The sequence below is a fragment of the Mastigoproctus giganteus genome, chromosome 3 (genome assembly GCF_048544385.1).
Source record: "Mastigoproctus giganteus isolate SK-2022 chromosome 3, ASM4854438v1, whole genome shotgun sequence".
In the NCBI taxonomy this organism is placed as follows: domain Eukaryota; kingdom Metazoa; phylum Arthropoda; class Arachnida; order Uropygi; family Thelyphonidae; genus Mastigoproctus; species Mastigoproctus giganteus.
Window position 1 is genome coordinate 22886433 of NC_143577.1, and position 23236 is coordinate 22909668.

The window sequence follows — 23236 nt, forward strand, 5'->3', positions numbered from 1 at the left end:
GCAGGAGTCCTCAGCCCAAGTGGATCCATAAAAGCTCCTGACATTCTTATATCAAATCAATAAAATTAATGATAGTGGCCTCAAAATTGAGTTTTGCATTGGGGCCCCTTTACTACACTCCCGTTCCTACCCAAATCGTAATGTTGAAGGAAATGTTAGAAAATAAACTTATATTATTCTACTTTTAAAATAATAACAAATCATCAAATAATATACAAAAATATTCAAAAAATAATAATGTTCTTGTTTTAGTTAAATATCTTCCTTAGCAGTTAGCAGAAGGATTATGATTAGTATGCTTCCATGTCATGTGAGGAAGACTTGGATTTGAATTTGATCAATAGAGAAGGATTTTTAATGGGTGCATAAGATGTGCTTTTATACCTTGATTGAGTTAGTTGATCTCAAATGGGAGTTGAATGACTTGAGCACCCACAAACTCATATTTCAAGTTATGGTCCAGTAAAGGGGGGAATAAACAAAGAATATAAGCAGTTACAGCCAATCTGATGCCTCGTGACTTTAGTGCTTAACACACACAAATAAAAAAAAATCCCTTGTATAATTAAACATGAATTTGTGAGCTTGAAGAAGCACTTACTCTTGAATCAGTTATCATTAAGATGATTTATGCACCATTCAAACCCTTGTCACTACTGAGAGAAATGTATTTTCTAATTTCAAAAATCACACAAATGTCAAATTTTGAAAATCAGATATTTCATAATTCAAGCACCGATCATAGGATTTAAATCTAATATGCTGTATTTGCTAGACAATAAGACAAACTTTTTTTCCTTGTAAAATATTGCCTAAAATTTCCCTGTGTCTTGTGGTTCAAGTGTATACTTGGTGCATGCATTGATTTTTTTTTTAGGTCAGACTGTATGTTGCAGAGTTGGCCAACCCTGAAGCACATGGGCCACATGCAGCTCTTATTAGTGGCCTACTTACTGATGTGAAAAAAATAATGTAAAGAAATCAGAAATGAATATACTGTTTAAATTTGACTTTTATTTTCAACAATTATAACCCAGATTTCAACATGATGGGAACCTATTGTTCATATTTATCTCTTTTTAGCCTTAAATTTATTCTATTAATTTAACTCATGTAAGGCATTAATGAGCTTCTTAAGACATTGATTTGTAAGAACAAAGATTTATTCATTCACCAATAATAAATTTATTTAAAAATTCAAAATTATTATTATTATTTTTTTATTACAAACACTTGTATTATACAGTAATTCTTTTACATAGTTAGCAAAAACATTTGGTAGTGTGGATTTGATGGGATGAGATGGATATTGATTTTGGGAGCTTATGGTGCATGCAATGCACTTTCAACACTTAAATGGCATGCAGAAAAAAAAAAAGGTTGGCCAGCCCAGCCCATTGTTTAGCATATCCAAGTGAGGTTTTATTACATGTTTAACTAGGACTCATCCTTTATTTCTATGGAAAAAAAACACAATAAACCCTTCTGGAAACCTTTTTCTGAGAAGGATTATAAGGAATTATCATGTAGCTCTGCCTTACTTCAATATATGAGACTGCTACTATGGCCTTTTGCCCTGTTTCCCACATAATTCGATATCAATAACCATTTGATTGACCTTATCCGTGACCATCCAGAATCCGTCATCCCTTCTATATATCAGTGCATCATCGGTGGAGAGAGAGAAAGAAAGAAACATCTCTTTAGTAGCTCATGTTTCTAAGTTTTGTGCAGTATGGTTGTTTTTAATTTGTTATAAATTTATAGTCCTGACAAAATGGGTACAAGGCAGAAGAGATTTTCATACATTGTTGGCTTCAAAATAAAAGTGTTAAATCATGCTTAAGAACATGGAAAAAGGGCAGACTGAAAGGCGTTTTGATGCTCTTACAACCAAGGAAATGTCTGCTTGGGAATTTATATTTCAGATATGTGCAATAAAGCAATTTTTTACAAAATTTTCCTTCTAAAATTTGAGTGCATTTTTTTGGTCCCATGCGTACCAGTTGGCACATATGGTATATTTATTTATTTATTGTTACTTTTTAACGCTGAAATACTCAAAAAAGAGTGAGCATGATATGCATTTTACAGTATTTCATTATGTGTTTATTCATTCATTGTTAAAAATATTTATTTATGGAGGATGGGGATGCAACATTTTGATTTTGCCCCAGAATTACCTAGTTATGGCTTTGGTGTCAGATATGGCCAGTAGCATTTTTGTCAACATCTGGACAGAAATAATGTAACATGATTATCAGTCTAAATTTACAAGATTGTCTTGGCAGTAATGGGTATTCTTTCTTCCCCATGTTTTGTATTTGCTTTTGGAAGATGTTATTGTAACTACACACCAATACACGTGATTCATGCACAATGGTGCACTCGCACTTGCACACTCCATCCAATTAGTACAATGCCTCCCAAATGACCATTACCCAGGATGTTGGGTAGGTTGTGGTTGTGATTTTCCTGTGAAAGGGTTTGCCGATTCACCATATCTGCACCTGGTTTATTTATATCAAGTGCATGGGGCACACCACTGGAGTAAATACTTATTCGGAAATTTTGGTAGTGGGTTTATTATTCTATTAAAATAATGCCATGTGCAAGTGCATGTACTGCTGTAAAATGCAGTCAGTTGAACATTTATTGTAAATAATTGCATTATCATAAAAATTATTTCCTGAATGATTTTTGTTTGTTGATTGTGCGTGTATTTTTTTGCATTATTTACCACATTCCAGTGTCATTTTGCATCCAGTACCAAGACAACATCACAAAAGTTTTAACATTTTTTTAAAAAATATAAGGCCAAAAAGCTTTCCATGATAGGCTATTGTAATGTAAGTTTATGTATTCATTAGCATTAGCATTAGTTGAGGCATATGATGCAAGAAAGCAAGCTTATAGAGCACCAGCCAAAAAATATACAAAAAACCTTTCCCATTTCACCCATCCAGTCACTCCAAATGTTTGTCTATATCAGCCTTAAATTTCTTTAAGCTATTAACTTCCATAACAACAGATGGCAATCTGTTCCAGCAATCAACTACCTGCTGGCTAAAGGCAAACTTCCGCACATCTATTCTGCAACTGTCTTTCCTCAATTTGAATCTATGCCCCCACAGGTGAGTAATCTGAGCAGGAGGAAGAATCCCATTAGCACTGAGCTTGCTCAATCCATTCAAGGCCTTCTACAACTCAGTCAGATTACCTGGCAGGTGCCTAGTCTCCAGATGCTGCAACTTACAGAATTTAAGCCTCTTCTGGTAAGAGAACCCCTTTGTTCCTCTCACCAATCTTGTTGCCCTTCTCTGTACTCGTCCTAGCAACGCAACTCTATATCCTTCCTAAAATGAGGCCTTCAGACCTGTACACAGTATTCAAGAAGTGGTCTGATCATTGCCTTGGTCTGATCATTGCCTTGTACAAAAGTATAATCACCTCCTTGTCTCTGCTAGCAAAATTCCTATATATCATTAACAAAACTCCATGATCTGCTCAGGCAGCCCATCTGCACTGCTCAGAGAACTTCACATCCGACTGCACAATTACCCCCAGATCACATATTTCCTTTTATATGTTAAATAAAGATAAAAAAATAAAAAAAAAGGTAAACTGCAGCCATTACAACCTACTGCAAGATGGAAGCCTCCTCAACAATTCATGTTGAGGGAATTGGACCATAGTTTGCCATGCTGGTACAGTGCAGGTTGGGAGATCGACTGTATTTAGTAGTCAGGGGTTTGAAAGATATTCTCTAGCAACTACTCTATTTTCAAAAAAAAAAAAAAAACTAAGAATATTTTTAATTCCTTTTGTTTTTAGGAACCACTGTAGAATTTTGAAATTCAATTCTGTATCACGCTTTATAATTGCGATTTTAATATGTACCAATATCATTTGTCTGCTATAAACAGATCAATTATTTCAACTGCATTAGCATTAGTAGAGACACTTGATGCAAGAAAGCAAGCTTATGCAGCATCAGCCAAAAAAAAAAAAAAAAAAACCACTTCACCCCTCTGTTCGTTCGAAATACCTGTCCAGCTGAGCCTTAAACTTATTTAGGCTATCAACTTCCACGACAAGGGATGGAAGTCTGTTCCACCAACCAACCACCCACTGGCTAAAGACAAATTTCCGCACGTCTATCCTACATCTGTCTTTCCTCAATTTGAATTTATGCCCTCTCAGGTGATTATTCTAAGCAAGAGGAAGAATCCCATTAGCATTGAGCATGCTCAAACCATTCAAGGCTTTATACACCTCTATCAGATCACCTCGCTGGTGCCTAGTCTCCAGACACTGTAATTTGCAAAACTTAAGCCTTTCTTCGTAAGAGCACCCCTTTGTTCCATTCACTAATATTGTTGCCCTTCTCTGTACTCGTTCCAGCAGCTCTACATCCTTCTTGAAATGAGGCCTCCAGACCTGTATACAGTACTCTAGGTGTGGCCTGACCATTGCCTTATACAAGGGAATAATCACCTCCTTATCCCTGCTAGAAAAATTCCTATATATCATTGACAATACACCATGAGCTACTCTTGCAGCCCATCTGCACTGCTCAGAGAACTTCATATCTGCCTGCACAACCACCCCCAGTTCCCTTTCATTCTCTACCACTGTCAGTGTAGTACCACAGAGTTGATACGTTGTTCTGGGGTTGCTGTTTCCCATATAGTACTTTATATTTGTCAATGTTAAACTCCATTTGCCACCTCTCAGCCCATCTGCTCAACCTTTCCAGATCCTGTTGCAGCAGCATAGTGTCAGTAGTATCCTTGACAACCCTGCCAACCTTCGTATTGTCTGCAAACTTGTACATTAAGCTTGATATACCATCATCAATATCATTTATAAATACAGAAAACAATAATGGACCCAGCACTGAACCCTGAGGGACTCCACTAATAACATTAGTCCACGATGAGCAGTGTCCATTGATTACCACTCTCTGTGTTCTCCCCTTCAGCCACCTCTTTATCCATAGCAGCAATTTGCCTCCAATGCAACACTGCTCCAATTTGTGCAGCAGTCTTCCATTTGCAACAGTATCAAAAGCCTTTCTAAGATCCAAGTATATAATATCAACGTTATTCCCTGCATCCAGTTCTTTTGTGACTGCATCATAGTATCCAATCAAATTGGTCAGGCTATAACTGAAGTCTTGTCTAGATGATCCTGCAGTGCTTCTTTAACTAGTGCCTCCATTAATTTTCCTGGAACAGAAGTTAAACTCACAGGTCTATAATTACTTGTGTTAGCCTTTGATCCTCCTTTGTGAATTGGGGTCATATTTGCACATCTACAGTCTGTCGGTACCTCCCCTGAGTCCAAGGAAGCTCTCATAATTATGGCTAAGGGTTTGCTTACTTCCTTTGCTGCCTCCTTTAATATAACTGGATAGGCTACATATCTGTATTGGCTTAGTGTTGAAGCCAAAATAGTCATTTTGACTATTTTGGCTTCAACACTAAGCATCTCAAGGCTTGTGAGTCTGTTTTTATCAGAGTTGTAAATAATTCTTTATTAATTTCAGTTTTGAAAATGATCCCTATCGTTTTGCAATGTAATGAAGTATAATTTATCAATTAAAAATTTAAATAGCACTAATTGTTCTTTCAGAGAAATTATCAACATTTCCCCATAAATTTCAAACTCAACTATTTAAATTTGTTTATCACAAAGAGATGATTTCCATCTCTTTGTGATATGATTTTATAAATTTACTTTGTAAATGATTTTATAATTTCCATTTAATTTTTGAGCCAGACCTTCAGATTATAGAATGTTTAATTATGCATTTAGATTAAACAAAGAAAACTTCTCTTTTTTTTTTTTTTTTTTTTTTTGATATATTGCTTGAATAGCATGGTGCATAGGTAATGTAAATATAAAAAGTAAGAGTGAAGCATCTTTAACCTATAAATGGTCTAAATATCTATTTCTAATTGTAAATTATATACAAATGGAAATCGGACATTTTGTCGTATGTTGCTATCACTTATACTATCACCAAATGATGATTTTGTCCAATTGTTACCTGTGCAGAAATCTGGCTACACATAATTACCTTGCTTTTTGTGTGAGTGGGACAATCCAGCAAAAAAGTAAGCAACGGGATGTCAAGATCTGGATAAAGAGGGTCAGTTTGTTGCTTGGGGTCAAAGAACATAGTTCATAAACCACTGGTAAACCCCAAAATAATGTTCCTGTTCCACCCTTGCACATTAAACTGGGTTTGATGAAACAGTTTGGGAAAGCTTTACCTCAGGAAGGTCTCCTGCTTCAATTATCTTTGTACTTGAACTACAGACTACATTCTTCCAACTGCTGAGACTACAGGCATGAGGGGATATAAATTCAAGTTGAGGAAAGATGGTTGCAGGATATATGTGGAATCAATCAAATCTCCCAGCATTATCGATAGGAGTTTACACAGGTAGTTGAAGCAGGGGACCTTCCTGAGGTAAAGCTTTCCTAAACTGTTTCATCAAACCCAGTTTGATGTGCAAGGGTGGAACAGGGACATTATTTTGGGGTTTACCAGTGGTTTATAAACTATGTTCTTTGATGGATTCTATCCGCTGTTGTGGAAGTGGATGGGTTGAATAAATTCAAGGAAGAACTAAACAAATTCTTGGAGGGTACAGATGAGTGAACTGTGTATAGGTTTTTTATTTTTTGGCCGATCCTATATAAGCTTGCTTTCTTGCATCATTTGCCATTACTACTACTGCTACTACCCAAGTGAAGCAAAACAAGGTATTTTTGTTTGACCTCAAATTCACAAACTGATAAGGGACTGAGATTTTGAAGGAACAATGAATGAAAAAGAAAAAACAGACATTTTTCCTTTAAGAATATAGATGAAAATATGTTGGCAAACTTCAAGAAGCTGGGCTACAATATGAAGTGTCAATTAACATTTTTACACTCCCACATTGACTACTTTCCAAAAGATGTGGAGATGATGTACCAGGGGAGGTAGAATGTCAACATGATGGCTGACTATTGCTGGATGCTGAAGAGGGACTTCAGTATCCAGCAAGAGTCAGCCAAGTCAGAAAGTAGAAGGATCTGCAAGAAAATCAAAGAAACAAAAATTTGAACCATCATAGATCAGTTTTCAAAATGAAAGGCAAGCGTTTAGTGGACTTTTTACCATAGTGTTTTCAACACATATTTATATATAAAAGTCTGGTAAAAGTAGCATTTTGTTTTAATTTCTGTGCATGAATTCTGCCAAAATTAATAAAAATTTGTGAAAAATCAAATTTTCTTTTGTGATTTTTGAAGAATCCTGGCATGATTGGAAAGAAATGGAAGTCAATTTTGAAAAGAAATTTTCTGTCATTTTTGAAAAAAAGTTTCTGAATAATTTTCTATTAGAAAATTATTCAGAAACTTTTTTTTCAAAAATGACAGAACTTTATTTTCAAAAATTACAGAAATTTTTTTTTCAAAATGCAGAGTAGTGTTAACAGCAATTACTCTTCATGCATTAGGAATATCCAGATAAAGGAACCACTAGGTGACAGTGATCACCTAGTGGTTCCATAATATGTTTGATACAGGATCTACTTGTTATGGATAAATCTGAAGGGATTTTGCTTTTATGATGGTAACTACAATCATCTTAGACTTTTATTTCAGTTCCTTCTATAGGACGGCCTCTGTAGCCAAGTGGTCAGGAGCGGGAGTGCAGTAGCACATGCTCTTTGAATAGATCGGGGTTCAAGTCCCTGACTGCTAAATACGGTCAATCTGCCAACCCACACTGGATCAGCATGGCAGATTATGGTCCATTTCCTTCAGCATGAATTGTTGAGGAGGCTTCCACCCTGTAGTGGGTTGATAGTGGCTGCAGTTTACCTTTTTTTCAGTAGGATCAAATGATGATTTTGTCCAATTGCAAATTCTAAATGAGAAGGATTTGGTGAAGTAATTAAAAACTACTAAGCTTTTTATATCAACTAAAATATATTGTTCAAGGTTTAGACCTAAATGGATGTACTGATTAGACTAGTGGCAGGATACCAAAAATATCTCTCTCTCTCTCTCTCTCTCTCTCTCTCTCTCTCTCTCTCTCTCTCTCTCTCTCTCTCTCTCCATTGGATATACTGAAATAGTAGTAACTTAATGTGGGATCTAATTGTCATGTGTAAACTGGAAGGGATTTTGCTTTTGTGAAGGTGACTACAATCGTCTTAGACATTTTTTCAGTTCCTTTCAATAATGACCAAATGACCAATATTGCCCAACCACAAATTGTAAATGGGAAGGATTTAGTGAAGTAATCATAGAAGCTACTAAGCTTTTTATACCAACTAAAAGATATTGTTAAAGACTTAGGCTTAAATGGATATCTGATGAAACTAGTGGCAGAATACCGAAGGTATGTCTCTTTTTTACATCTCTATTGAAAGATATACTGTAATTTTAGTAACTTAATGAATAATCAGTTTCAAATATCATACAATAACACATATGTTATCCTAAATATGAGTTATTTATTTTAAAATAATTTTATCAAAATTATAATGATATCACACACATTATATTTCCTTCGAAATGTTTACCTCCCAGAGAGTATTTCTTATTTTCCATTTTGCTTTCCCTATGAAACTAGTAGTAATCTCCCCTCATGGCAACGTCCTAGCAACTATGGTGCCACTTTGCCATCATGAATGTCCTGATGAAAGCATTTTCTGTGCCCATCACTTACATCTCTCAAATTTTGAAGTTAAAATCTGAGACAGTAGTCTCTGATTCTAAAATCTGAAAACCTGTAGTGTTTTAAATACTGAACATCATCATTGAAGAGTTTCTTTATTTGAGGCCCAATGAAAATTCCTTCTTTTAGTTTTGCATCTGTTAAATTGGGAAACACTTCCATTAGGTAGCAGAATCCACTTTCTTCTTTAATCAGAATCCTAACAAAATTCTTCATTAATCCAGGCTTTATATGCAAAGGTGGAAAAAGAAGAACCTTTTCTGGATCGATCAGTGGAACATATATTACTTCTGTCTAGTAAAAATTCCTCCCTGTTTTCCCATTGCTACACAGTATAATGTTTTTCCTTTGCACAATTGCCCCACAATTGTAAAAAGCAACAGTATTTTGTGACTTCCTGTTGACCAGTGACTAATCCAAACTTAAGGTCACCAGAGATTTCAAGCAAAGTCATGGTACTTTATTGCACTCAGGATCTTGGACATTCTCTCTTATGTTTCTTTAAAGCCAACAGTATGAAGTGGAGAAACTGATGGGAATCTTTTCAATCATGTGGTTTGTTTGTTTGTTTGTTATTTGGTTTTTAGGAGCATTAGCAACTAAGGCCATATTGCTCCGGGATATGCGGTGGTCATTCCCTGACCTTTCCGCATCCTCCATATTTGGTGGTGACAGGCTCAAACCCCGGTCTAATCAAGAAGCGTGTGCTACGCACTGCTGCTGCTGCTCCTTCCCACCTGGCTACGGAGTGGCCTTCAATCATGTGGTAAAACTGCTTATGTGGAATAGGCCTTGTTTCAGATGATATGTTAGGATATTAGATTAGATGCTGTGCTTGCTTATTCTGGAAAACTCTGATATTTTTGCCATGTATAAATAGCAATCATCAATATGGTTGCATGGTTCTTGCCAAACCATCTGAACAACAAAAGGCATACTTTGAATTTTTCTGTCCTCAGATTTTTGGTGCAGGTAATACAGCACATATGTAGAACCCAAGTTTCGTTCTGATCACCAAAATACAAAGAATATGCAGGTTTAGCAGTACTGTAGATTTTCTTTCTCTGTGTATTTGTTAAAACCATCCACACACAGAGCATAAATTGTCAAGGTGGTTCAGACACTTCCTTTGCTAACATTTTTTTAACAATACAGTGCTAAGAAAAACACATACAAAACAAACATTATGAAATGGATATGCAGATAAACTGTGTTTACTTGCACCATGGCTGCCTTTCCATTATGAGAGAGAGAGAGAGAGATGGCAGACAAGGTTGGGCACATTAAACCTCCCCAATATTACTGCCATCTATGAGCACATACAAATATTATTATTTACAGGTAATACAAAAGATCAGTATCATATCTACTTCCTTTAATTGTAGCAAGATATACAGTACATATTACAGGTAAACAAAAACCTGTATATATAGAAAATGTGATGTAATGTGAAATTTTAAGAACTATTTTCAAAATCTACATATAAAAATTGACACCAAACAGCTAATATATTGGCAGAGAGGAAAATAATTTTGGCTAATCTTATTAGGGGACAGAGAAACCAACAGTAATTACAAACAAGTCTGCACTCAAGTGTCTATGAAGGTTGGGCAAGCTGAGGCAGATTATGAGAGTTCCATGGCTAAGAATGCAATTAAAAACTACATCTTTGCTTTTAACACTAGAAAGAAAGGGATGAACATCACTGGACTGCTCTATAAGCTTGCCTTCTTGCGCCATTTGCCATTACTGCTACTAATACTGTTGCACACTCATGACTGCTGTACAAATTGTGGCAGTGCAAGATTAAGGACAAGTTATTGCTAAGGATAGAGGGATGTTGAGTGGAGAAAACAGAGTGGTTATCAGTGGGCACTCCTCTTCTTGGACTAATATTATTAGTGGAGTTTGACACTGGGCCCAGAGCCCATTGTTTTCTATATTTATTAGTGATATTAATAAAAGCAATGAAAGCATATAAGGCTTAATGTCTAAGTTCGCAAGCGACACAAAGATTGGCAGGTTGGTTAATAACAGCAATTTGAGTATGTTATTTCAACAAGAACTAGACAAATTAGGCAGGTTGGCTGAGTAGTGACAATTGAAATTTAACATTGACAAATGCAAAGTACTGCAAATGTGGAGTAGCAATCCCAGATTAACATACCAGTTGTGTGGTACCACACGCAAGGCAGTAGAGAATGAAAAACATCTATTGTGCAGTCAGATATGAAGTTCTGTGAGCTGTGAAGACAGACTGCCAGGACAGCCCAGGGGCTCACATCTGGAGAATATGGGCTTGGCATACCCAGGGTCCTGAGCTGAATACATTCTTCTCTTTTTTGGTGATTCCCTTCTATTTCTGACTCTTGTTTTCTCCCTCTCTCTCTCTCTCTCTCTCTCTCTCTCTCTCTCAAGCACACATACACATGCATGCACCCACACACACACACAGAGGGTAACTCAGAAATTTGTTTTTGGCTGGTCCAGCAAAAGCCTCAGGCTTCCTTGCACCATATGGCTAATAATAATAATGATATACAAGAATTTTTCTAGCAGTAATAAGAAGATGATTATCCTGTTGAATAAGGGAATGGTATAGTTTTGATTACTGCATACAAGTGGGGGAGTCTCATTTTAAGAATAACGTGTATCTGTTGGAATGGGTGCAGAGAACAGCAGTGAGATTAATGAGGGAAACAAAAGCATGCTCTTACCAGATACAGCTTTAGTTTTGAAAGTTGCCATGTCTGGAAACTAGGCATCTGTGAGGGATATGGTTCAGATGTTCAAGACTAAATGGATTGATTAAGCTCAATACTGATAGAATCCTTCCTCTTGCTCAGAGTATACACACGAGGTAGCCAACAGTGGCATGAATTCAAATTAAGGAAGGATGTTTGCAGGATGGGTGTGCAGAAATTTCCCCTTAACCAATGGAATTTATGCCATTTGCCAGAGGGGGAGAGTTTTCTGCAAAGGGAAGGTTGAGTGACATACTTCCATCTGATGTTGTTAAAGTGGATTGTTTGAATAACATCAAGGAAGAACTAGAAAAACTATTAGAGGGGATGGACAAGTGATATGGAAAGAATTTTTTTTTGGTAGTGGAGGCTGATGCAAAATAAGCTTGCTTTCTGGCATCATTTGGGGGCACACTAATGCTAACACTCATGAAAATCTACTGTAAAAATTGGAGCATTTTGTCATTGGCTACAATGACGTGTGGATAAAGGAAATTGAGTTGCAGAAAACAAAGGGTAGTTATAAATGGCCCACTGCTCTACTTAGAATAATGATATTAGTTGAGTCCCTCAGGGTTCAATGCTGGACCCCCTTACTGTTTCCAATATTTATTAATGATAAATATTAGAGACTTAGGTAGGAGGCAGATCAGGCTTATTGTGTAAGTCTGTAGATGATGCACGGTTGGAAGAGTGATTAATGACAGAGTTCAAGGCATATACTACTCCAAGAAGATCATAAAAAATTAGGCAGATCAGCTGAGAAGTAGAAACTTGGGTTTAACATTGAAAAATGCATATTACTGCATATGGGCAGCAATAATAAAAAATAGTATACCAGTTGAAACACTAAAGTGGTGGAGAACAAAACAGTCATAGGGAAAATTTTACAGTATGATATGAAGCTATCTGAGCAGTGCAGATAGGCTGTTCAGACAGCACATGGAATTTTGTAAGTGATATACAGGAATTTTACCAACAAGGACAAGGAGGTGATTATCCCATTTTATATGGCAGTGTGTAGGCAATACCTTGAATGACTTCATTTCTGCAAATTACAGTACACAGGAACTGGGCATCTATGAGGAGACCTGAAAAATGTTTCAATGGATCAAATAATTTCAATTCTAGTGCAGTCTTTCACTTCTCAGTCAGCACAAATAAGGGGACACAATTGAAAAAAGGATTGCCTACAGAATAGACATGCGAAAATTGGTTTTCAGCCAGAGAGTAATTGATTGTTGGAAGAAACTACCATTATAGTTTGTTCCAACAAAGTTGTTGAAGTGGGTAATTTGAATAAAATTAAAGAATTACAGAAATTACTAGAGGGCATAGACAGCTACAGTGAATTGTACTTGTTAAATAGCATTGTCCAATGAGTACAAAGAAATTTACTTGATGGTTAGCTTCCCACCACACAAGCACAATGAAATGTACTTGCTAATCAGCTTTGCACTACACATGTACATTACAGTGTATTTTTGTGGTATGAAGCTAATTAACATTAGCATTAGCATTAGCATTAGTAGAGGCATATGATGCAAGAAACAAGCTTATTCAGCATCAGCCAAAAAAAAAAAAAAAAAACCCACTCCCATTTCACCCCTCCGTTCGTTCGAAATACCTGTCCAGTTGAGCTTTAAATTTGATTAGGCTATCAACTTCAACAACAAGTGATGGAAGTCGGTTCCACCAACCAACCACCCGCTGGCCAAAGGCAAATTTCCGCACATCTATCCGACATCCGTCCTTCCTCAATTTGAATTTATGCCCTCTCAGGTGATTATTCTGAGCAAGATGAAGAATCCCATTGGCATTGAGCATGCTCAAACCATTCAAAGCCTTATACACCTCTATCAGATCGCCTCGCCGGTGCCTAGTCTCCAGACTCTGCAATTTGCAAAACTTAAGCCTTTCTTCGTTAGAGCAACCCTTTGTTCCATTTACTAATCTTGTTGCCCTTCTCTGTACCCGTTCCAGCAGCTCTACATCCTTCTTGAAATGAGGCCTCCAGACCTGTATACAGTACTCAAGATGTGGCCTAACCATTGCCTTATACAAGGGAATAATCACCTCCTTATCCCTGCTAGAAAAATTCCTGTATATCATTGACAAGACACCATGAGCTACTCTTGCAGCTCGTCTGCACTGCTCAGAGAACTTCATATCTGCCTGCACAATTACCCCCAGGTCCTTTTCATTCTCCACCACTGTCAGTGTAGTACCGCAGAGTTGATACGTTGCTCTGGGGTTACTGTTTCCCATATGTAGTACTTTACATTTGTCAATGTTAAACTTCATTTGCCACCTCTCAGCCCATCTGTTCAACCTTTCCAGATCCTGTTGCAGCAGCATAGCGTCAGTAGTGTCCTTAACGACCCTGCCAACCTTTGTATCATCTGCAAACTTGGACATTAAACTTGATATCCCATCATCAATATCATTCATAAACACCGAAAACAACAACGGACCCAACACTGAACCTTGAGGAACTCCACTAATAACATTAGTCCACGTTGAGCAGTGTCCATTGATTACCACTCTCTGTCTTCTGCCACTCAACCATCCCCTTATCCATAGCAGCAATTTGCCTCCAATGCCACACTTCTCCAATTTGTGCAGCAGTCTTCCATGTGCAACAGTATCGAAAGCCTTTCTAAGATCCAAATATATAATATCAAAGTTATTCCCTGCATCCAGTTCTTTTGTGACTACATCATAGTATCCAATCAAATTGGTCAGGCAAGACCTGCCCTTAACAAAACCATGCTGCGTCTGAGCTATAACTGAATTCTTGTCTAGATGATCCTGCAGTGCTTCTTTAACCAGTGCCTCCATTAATTTACCTGGAACAGAAGTTAAACTAACAGGTCTATAATTACTTGTGTCAGCCTTTGATCCTCCTTTGTGAATTGGGGTTACATTTGCACATCTCCAGTCTATGGGTACCTCCCCTGAGTCCAAAGAAGCTCTCATAATTATGGCTAGGGGTTGGCATACTTCCTTTGCTGCCTCCTTTAATATAACTGGATAGATCCCATCCACTCCAGGTGCCTTTTTTATGTTTATCCTCAACAATCTCTCCTCCACTTTCCTCTCAGTTATTACAAAATCATCCAGCTCATTGCCAATGTTTACTTTACCTACATCATTCTCCTTCCTGAATAACTCCTCATGCGTGAATGTAGATGCAAAATACTCGTTTAGATTGTTAGCCACCTGAGCAGGATCCTCAACTGTTGAACCATCAATATCCAGTGGACCAATCTGATTCATCCCTTTCCTTCTCAAGTTCAAGTATGTAAAGAACTCTTTTCTGTTTTTCTTTGCATCCTTTGCCAAGGATTTTTCGTAGTCTGCCTTTGCCTGCCTAATCTCCTTTGTGACTTGGTTACAGACCAACTTATATCTATCATAGGCTTCCATGTCACCCATTAATTTGTATGTATCCCATGCATTTTTCTTCTCTGCCACATGTCTCATTAGTTCATCTGACAACCATTTAGGCCTAAACCTTGAACAATATTTCTTAGTTGGTATGTAAAGCCTAGTAGCTTTCAAGATTAATTATTAGAATGCTTCCCATTTTGAATTTGCTGTTGGTAACATCATCAGTTGGTCCCACCGTATAGAATTTAAATACTGTCTCAGACCACTGCAGTTGCCTTTACGAAAGCAAAAACCCTTCCTTTTACCACTGATGGTAGTTACCTCTTTGAGTAAATCCCACTTCAGCGCACTGTGATCACTGCCACCTAGTGGTTCATTTATCTGCAGATTCTTAATGCATGAAGAATCACTGCTGATAATCAAATCAAGAGTATTACTCCCTCTAGTTGCCTCCCGAACATGCTGATGTAGAAAACAATCATCCAATAAATCCACAAAAGCCGTGCTAGTGTGTGAGTAACCAGCCCCCAAATTCCAGTCAATATCTGGGAAATTAAAATCCCCCATTATAAGACTCTCTGATTTACTGGCCCACTCTATTTCCCTGTACAATATCTTATTATACTCATCAAAGTCATTAGGCCTATAGCACACTCCTACTCTCAATTTTGATTTCCCTATGCTTATGTCACACCAAACTGACTCGACACTGCCCTGTCCATCGATGTCGACTGGCGTCACTTCCTTGGACTTTATGTGTTTCTTAATTAATAGCATAACCCCTCCTCCCCTCCTGTCCTGTCTATCCTTTCTATACACATTGTATTCCCCAAATTCCAGTTCCGCATTACTTATATCTGTGTGACACCACGTCTCTGATATCCCAACAATATCTGCCTTTGATGTTTTAAGCAATACCTCAAATTCATCAAATTTATTTACCAAACTCCTAGCATTGGTGTACACGCAGGTATACATGCACCTGTTTCTATTCTTAGCTACCCTAACACAACCCATGTGTTTACTTGTACCGCAATGACTACCAGCAATCTCTGAAATATCCTGCATCTTGTTTTTCAGACTTCTGCTCATTTCAATAGAAGCAGTGCAAGAATCACTTCCACCTCTGCCAGTGGCTACTGTTAATCTATTAGTCCTTGTATCCCCCCCAACTAGCAGTTTTCCGACCCACCTAACACTGCCTCGACAGCATCAGCAAAAATTCTTGCACCCTTTCTATTTAAGTGTATCCCGTCCCTGTAGAAGCAATCTCTCCTGTTAACAAGTACAGTCCAGGCTGAAAAAAATTCTACCCCTTGAGCCTTGCACAATCCCTCCAGGGCCGAATTGATCGACAAGGCTCTCATCATATACTCCCTCCTATCGTGTCTGGGCAGAATTGCAGACACTTTCAAGTTCAACCCTAATTCACGGCTTTTTTTCAACAGTGACCTGTACTTGCTAAGTAATTCCGCCGGTCTCCTACTTTTAATATCATTGGTGCCAACGTGTACAACTATATCACCTTTTGTGCCCTTAAAAGATGATATCCGCTCTACAACGTCATCAACCTTTGCCCCTGGCAGACATACCCTGGTCCTATTCCACCTATCCTTTTTACAAAGCATGTTCCCCGTTTCCATGACAATAGAGTCACCAACAACTACTAGTTCCTGTGGGACCAGCGCATTCTGCCTAGGGGGCTGCTTCTGTGTTGCCTGATGACCAAGTGCAAGCTCTGGCGTTGATGTGGGCAGCTGAGAGCTTGATGGGCCCCTCACTTGTAATCCTTCGAGGGCATCCACCCTGTCCTTCAAGCTCTCATAAAGGCCCATAACAACGCTGAGTTGTCGCCTGATTTCCTTGCACTCCTTACATCGTGCACACACAAAGACATCCCCCTTGGCAGTATCATGTCCCGTACCCGACTGCTCCGCAAACATCAAGCAAACAGTGCATTTTAATAGACTGTGATTCAGAGGGCAACTGCCCCCTTCAGTTCTCCCCTGAACCACAGCACTCCCATTAGCTTGAGCCTTTTGCTTTGCTGCTCTGGTCAGAGTCATGATTCCGATTTAATTCAATGAAATTCAAAACAAAAATTAAATCCTTAAGTTATATCCCAAAACAGTTATGTTATATATATATTTTTTTTTCGGTATCTAGTGTTTTCTACGAGTTCCCTTTATACAACTTCCGTATCACGTGTACCACTATAGTTATGTATTAATTATTTGTTACGATTAAGTCGTTATATATATTTATAGAGTTAAAAATACAATTTAATTGACAATAAAGTTTATCAAGATTAATAGATTTACTGATTAATTGACAATATTATATTATGCAGTATACTACACTAAGCTTATGCTATCGTGTAAAAATGGCGGGAATTCACGAACGGTATTTCTACGGACTCGTAAGTATTGATTAGCTTCCAAATCTCGCTATCTCAATTTAGAATAAACTAAGTATCCTGATTAGGTCTATAATCTACTTATAGAAGATAATTTGATATAACAATTGGTTAATAAATCGACTAAATTTGGTTAAAAAAAAAAAAGACCTCTCGTTCAATTTGTGACACGTGGATTTGATACCGTTACCTATACTAAGTAATATCTACAAAATCTCTGTCTAAGTTAAACTTTAAACTAAGTATCGTAACTAGGAATATAAAGCTACTCTAGAAAATAAGTTAATATGACAATTTAAACTAATAAAGCAGAAAATAAATCAGGAAAAACTTCTCTGTTTGAAGAACTTTAAGGAGCAAGTGGGTAATTTGAATAAAATTAAAGAATTACAGAAATTACTAGAGGGCATAGACAGCTACAGTGAATTGTACTTGTTAAATAGCATTGTCCAATGAGTACAAAGAAATTTACTTGATAGTTAGCTTCCCACCACACAAGCACAATGAAATGTACTTGCTAATCAGCTTTGCACTACACATGTACATTACAGTGTATTTTTGTGGTATGAAGCTAATTAACATGTTAGCTTAACTTTGTTCCAGGAAAAACAATGGAGTCTCTGGTTAAAGAACTACTGCAGGACCATCTACAAAAATGCAGTTATACTTGAGTCACAGAATGAATTTGTTAAGGGGTGATCTTATCAGCCCAATCTGATTGGATACTATGCAGTATCCAATCAGATTGGGCAGTATGATGCAGTAAGGAAATGGATGCAAAAATAATTTTGATATCATATATTTGGATTTTAGGAAGGCTTTTGATACTGTTGAACATAAAACACTCCTGTACAAATCAGAGCAGAGTGGCATTAAGGCAAGTTACTGCTCTGAAAAAAGGCATGGTTGAGTGGGAGAAGAAAGAGTGGTTATTAATGGACACTGCTCTTCGTGGAACAATGTTATTTGTAAATCCCCCCCTTCCCATTTCTGTGCTAGGCCCATTGTTGTTTTCTATATTTATTAATCTATTGATGAGGGTATAGCAGGCTGAATGTCTGTCTATGCAAATCATACAACGATTTGGTAAAGTGGTTAATGACAATAATTAGGGAAAGCTACTGCAACAAGATCTAAAAAAATTAGGCAGATGAGTTGATAAATTGCAGTTGAAGTTTAATGTTGACAAGTGCAAGGTGCTGTACATTGGTAACAGTAATCTTAGATTAGTGTACCAACTGTGTGATACTACATGCAGGATAGTGAAAAATGAAAAAGACTTGGGGGTAATTGTGCAGTCAGATATGAGGTTTTCTGAACAATGCAGAAATGCTGCCAAAAGAGGTCATGGGGTTTTGTCAGTGGTATACAGCAACTTTGCTAGCAGGATAGGGAGGTTATTATCTTATTGTACAAGGCAATGGCCAGGCCACACCACCTTGAGTACTGCATACAGGTCTGGATCTAACTCTTTTACGAATTTGTAATAGTAATTAACCAGATTGGTCAGACAAAACTTTCTTTTTATAAACTCATACTGTGATCTCTTTAGGATTGTCTTCTTGTTGAGTTGGGCCTGTATTGTGTCCTTAACCAAAACCACCAGCCAAAAAAAAAAATCCTGTGTTACCCTGAGAGAGAGAGAGAGAGAGAGAGAGAGAGAGAGAGAGAGAGAGAGAGAGAGAGAGAGAGTCAGAAGTAGAAGGGAATCACCAAGAAAGAGAAAAATGATGATATCCAGCTCAGGACCCTGGGTTTGCCAAGCCCATACTCACCAAATGTGAGCCCCTGGGATATGTATGTCTAATTTTACAATGAGCTAACATCCCTTTACTCCTTCCACCTTGTTCAAATGTGCTTTCAATTTCAAACGTCATTGCACAGTACCTGTTGAACTTATATGCTATTAATTTAAAGGAAACTTAAAAGTAGGAGTTAACATTGTCTAGTGTGTCTATAATTCCACTACTACCACCTTTTATGGGTCTATCTGATTTACTCTCTTTTTTTCTTTTCCCTTCTTTCAAATTCCCATATGGATAATCATATTCCCTTTAATTTCACAGAATTGATAGTTGGTTAGTAATATCATCGTTGAAATCACACACAAATGCACACATTACTATTGTATTGTAATATAATATACTCCATATCATATTTCATCAAGCACATTACTATTGCATTGTAATATAATGTACTTCCATCCATATTTCACCAGGTTATCATAACTTGGTGAAATGTTATCATTTTTACCATATGTTTTGTATCTTGTGAAAACTGGTACTTTGTTTAATAAACGTGTTTATTTTTATGATTGTGTTTGAACTAGAAATCGATTGTGGTGATATCCACTGAACGGCTTCTCTTACTGTTTTTGTTTGTGAATAGAAAAATATCCTGAAGGGGAAAAAAGAAAGTCATAGAGGGTCACCGAGCTTTTCTGCATAATTTAACTTTTGAACTGGTTAAACTAATGTTTTAATAAGGAAAATTGGAGCAGTGTGGCATTGGAGGCAAATTGCTGCTATGGATAAAGGGGTGGTTGAGGGGGAGAAGACAGAGAGTGGTAATCAATGGACACTGCTCATCGTGGACTAATGTTATTAGTGGAGTCCCTCAGGGTTCAGTATTGGGTCCATTATTGTTTTCTGTATTTATAAATGACATTGATGATGGTATATCAAGCTTAATGTCCAAGTTTGCAGACAATACGAAGGTTGGCAGGGTTGTCGAGGACACTACTGACACTATGCTGCTGCAATAGGATCTGGAAAGGTTGAGCAGATGGGCTGAGAGGTGGCAAATGAAGTTTAACATTGACAAATGTAAAGTACTACATATGGGAAACAGCAACCCCAGAGCAACGTATCAACTCTGTGGTACTACACTGACAGTGGTAGAGAATGAAAGGGACCTGGGGGTGGTTGTGCAGGCAGATATGAAGTTTTCTGAGGCGTGCAGATGGGCTGCAAGAGTAGCTCATGGTGTATTGTCGATGATATATAGGAATTTTTCTAGCAGGGATAAGAAGGTGATTATTCCCTTGTATAAGGCAATGGTCAGGCCACACCTAGAGTACTGTATACAGGTCTGGAGGCCTCATTTGAAGAAGGATGTAGAGATGCTGGAATGAGTACAGCGAAGGGCAACAAGATTAGTGAATGGAACAAAGGGGTGCTCTTATGAAGAAAGGCTTAATTTTGCAAATTACAGTGTCTGGAGACTAGGCACCAGTGAGGTGATCTGATAGAGGTGTATAAAGCCTTGAATGGTTTGAGCATGCTCAATGCTGATGGGATTCTTCCTCTTGCTCAGAATAATCACCTGAGAGGGCATAAATTCAAATTGAGGAAAGACGGATGTAGGATAGACATGAGGAAATTTGCCTTTAGCCAGCGGGTGGTTGGTTGGTGGAACAGACTTCCATCCCTTGTCGTGGAAGTTGATAGCGTAAATAAGTTTAAGGCTCAGCTGGACAGGTATTTCGAAAGAACAGAGGGGTGAAGTGGAAGTGGTTATTTTTTATTTATTTATTTATTTTATTTTATTTTTTTTTTTTTGGCTGATGCTGCATAAGCTTGCTTTCTTGCATCAAATGCCTCTACTAATGCTAATGCTAAAACCTGTTTTCACAAAACTGAAAGAAACACCCAAAATAAACTTCTTATGTGTTGCATGTAAGGTAATGTAAAATACACATTTATTTGTGAAATTAAAAATGCTCTACTGCATATATGTGATAAAATTACTTAATTTACTGAAAGCAAAAATACTGTGGAATATAAATTTGGACTTTTAAAAAAACCAATACTTAGTGCATTTTAATGCTTCAATTAACTTTCAGGAGACATTTTTTAATCCCTCTTCTTTGGGAACTGTCATCAGGCCATTGCAGCTTAACAGGTCATTCTATAAACCTCCCATCTCTCTGAGTATAAAATTTGAACAAATGAAATTTGGACATATGTAAATTTCATATTGCATATTTTTTGCAAATTAATTTTTAAAGAAATTAATTTTTTTAAAATTTTTTCTGCAAGTGAAATTTGGACAGATGACCATTTTGTGGTTAGTCAAGTTGTCAGGATAATCTATTATCTAATGAGCAAGGTCTTATAATAATTTTCCAAAGAGAAATCAGAAACAGTAGCTACTTAATTGTTTTAAATGATTGCTTGTAAATTAATTATTTTAGACATTTTAATATAGTAAGTGTGTGTTTTTTTTTTTTTTTAAGGTGTAAATCTTGTGCAATTTTCCAGCATTTTTGTTGTCATTAAACTAAATAATATTATCAATGTTGTGTAAAGGTTTTTGAATTTCACAGCCATGTATTTTCACATAAAAAAATGTGGGGCTACATGTCTCATGCAAGTATATTTAAATATAGCCTTTTTCTGTGCAGTTACTTAGTTGCTAAATGGAATCAGTGATTTAGAGATAGCTTACTATTATAAAAGTCCAAACATTTGTAAATTTTTTTTTTATGTTAGGGTATTACTTTTATTTCCCACTAAACCTACCTACTTTTTTTTTATAATCTTTTGATACAGAATGAAGTAGCTCTCATTGTGTGTAAGCAAGAATAGTTAGTAAGTTTATGGAATTGCTTAACTTACAACATGAAGTCAGTTTTTTAATGTAATGTATATAAATGCATAAGTCTTTAATAGGTTTTAAGTATTAGGACAAATTTTAGATTAAAGCATTAAGACAAGTAATCAATTTAGGAATATTGCATATTGAAACATATATAAAGTTGGAGTGAGAAGATAAAGCATTTAAATGTTAGATATTACTCGAAAAACTGACAAATCTAGAATATCATTGGCAATGGAACAGAAGAGTTACTCCATCTCCTCCTCCTCTTCTCTCGAAGAACTTTTTCAAGGATCCGTGGAACACCTTCGACTTCATCACAGTGATCGGCAGCGTCATCGATGCCTTGGTTGTAGAAACCGGGGTAAGTTTATGTATATGTGTGTGTTTGTTTGCATGCAACGTGTGAGAAGAGAATTGAAAAGTACTTTTATATTATATGGATAAAAGTGATGAATGCATATGCATCTAAACTAGAAATATGGAACTGGCTATTTAATCTGTATTTATATTTCCATTTAAGAGTAAACCAATATACAAATGAAAAAAAGAGCACTAGGAGTGAATTAGTTTATTTAAAAAAAATTGCAAATCACTTTTATGGGGAAATTGCTCATATTATCATATGTTTAGTCATAAAGAAGTTATTGACCCATGTGATGCAGCATGCTACAACAAGCTGGTGGATGGTGATATAATACTGATATTTTCTAAGTTAGCATGCCACACTACGTACTAAGGAAAATAAGATATAATAATCAGACCTGTCTTTTTTAATTATTTATCTTTTCCAGTTCAGTTTAGTCTGCAAACACATTGATAAAAATGAGCAGCAACAAAAGTTGTGTAATGCAGTGTTTCTCAACCAATGGGATTGAAGTCTGTTAGTGAGCAGTGATGTAATTTGAGGTGGACCCTGAAAAATTTTAAAGATTCCTTAAAAATATTTTAAAATCTATATTTGAATGGTTAAAATATAGTGAAACCTGCCAAAGCAACCACCTCTACATAGTTACTAAATATCTAATGTGACCATTTTTATTGGTCCCTGACAAAATTTCTGTACTCTTTCTCCCCCTATAGAGACCACTTGTCCATTGTGATCAGTAACCAATTTTTGAGCAATTGCTGCACTGATATTAGTATTAGCAAATGATACAAAGAAGGAGGAGGATTGTGGCATCAGCAAAAAACCATTACCCACCTCAACCATCCATCCATCCAGATGGAAGTTTGTTCTGACAATCATTACTCTCTGGCTGAAAGCAAATTTGCACACATCTCTCTTACAACCATCCTTTTTCAATTTAAATTTATATCCCCTTATGTATGCTG

The 23236-nt window shown here is 36.8% G+C and overlaps 1 protein-coding gene across 1 annotated transcript in view; it reads left to right on the plus strand.

The window, feature by feature from the left end:
- LOC150087800 (voltage-dependent calcium channel type A subunit alpha-1-like) overlaps positions 1-23236 on the plus strand; it is a 1442149-nt gene that overhangs the window by 773164 nt on the left and 645749 nt on the right. The window contains exon 26 of the mRNA XM_090369204.1: positions 22182-22265. Within this exon, the coding sequence (XP_090225330.1) occupies positions 22182-22265 (84 nt within the window). The remainder of the gene's footprint in view (positions 1-22181; positions 22266-23236) is intronic.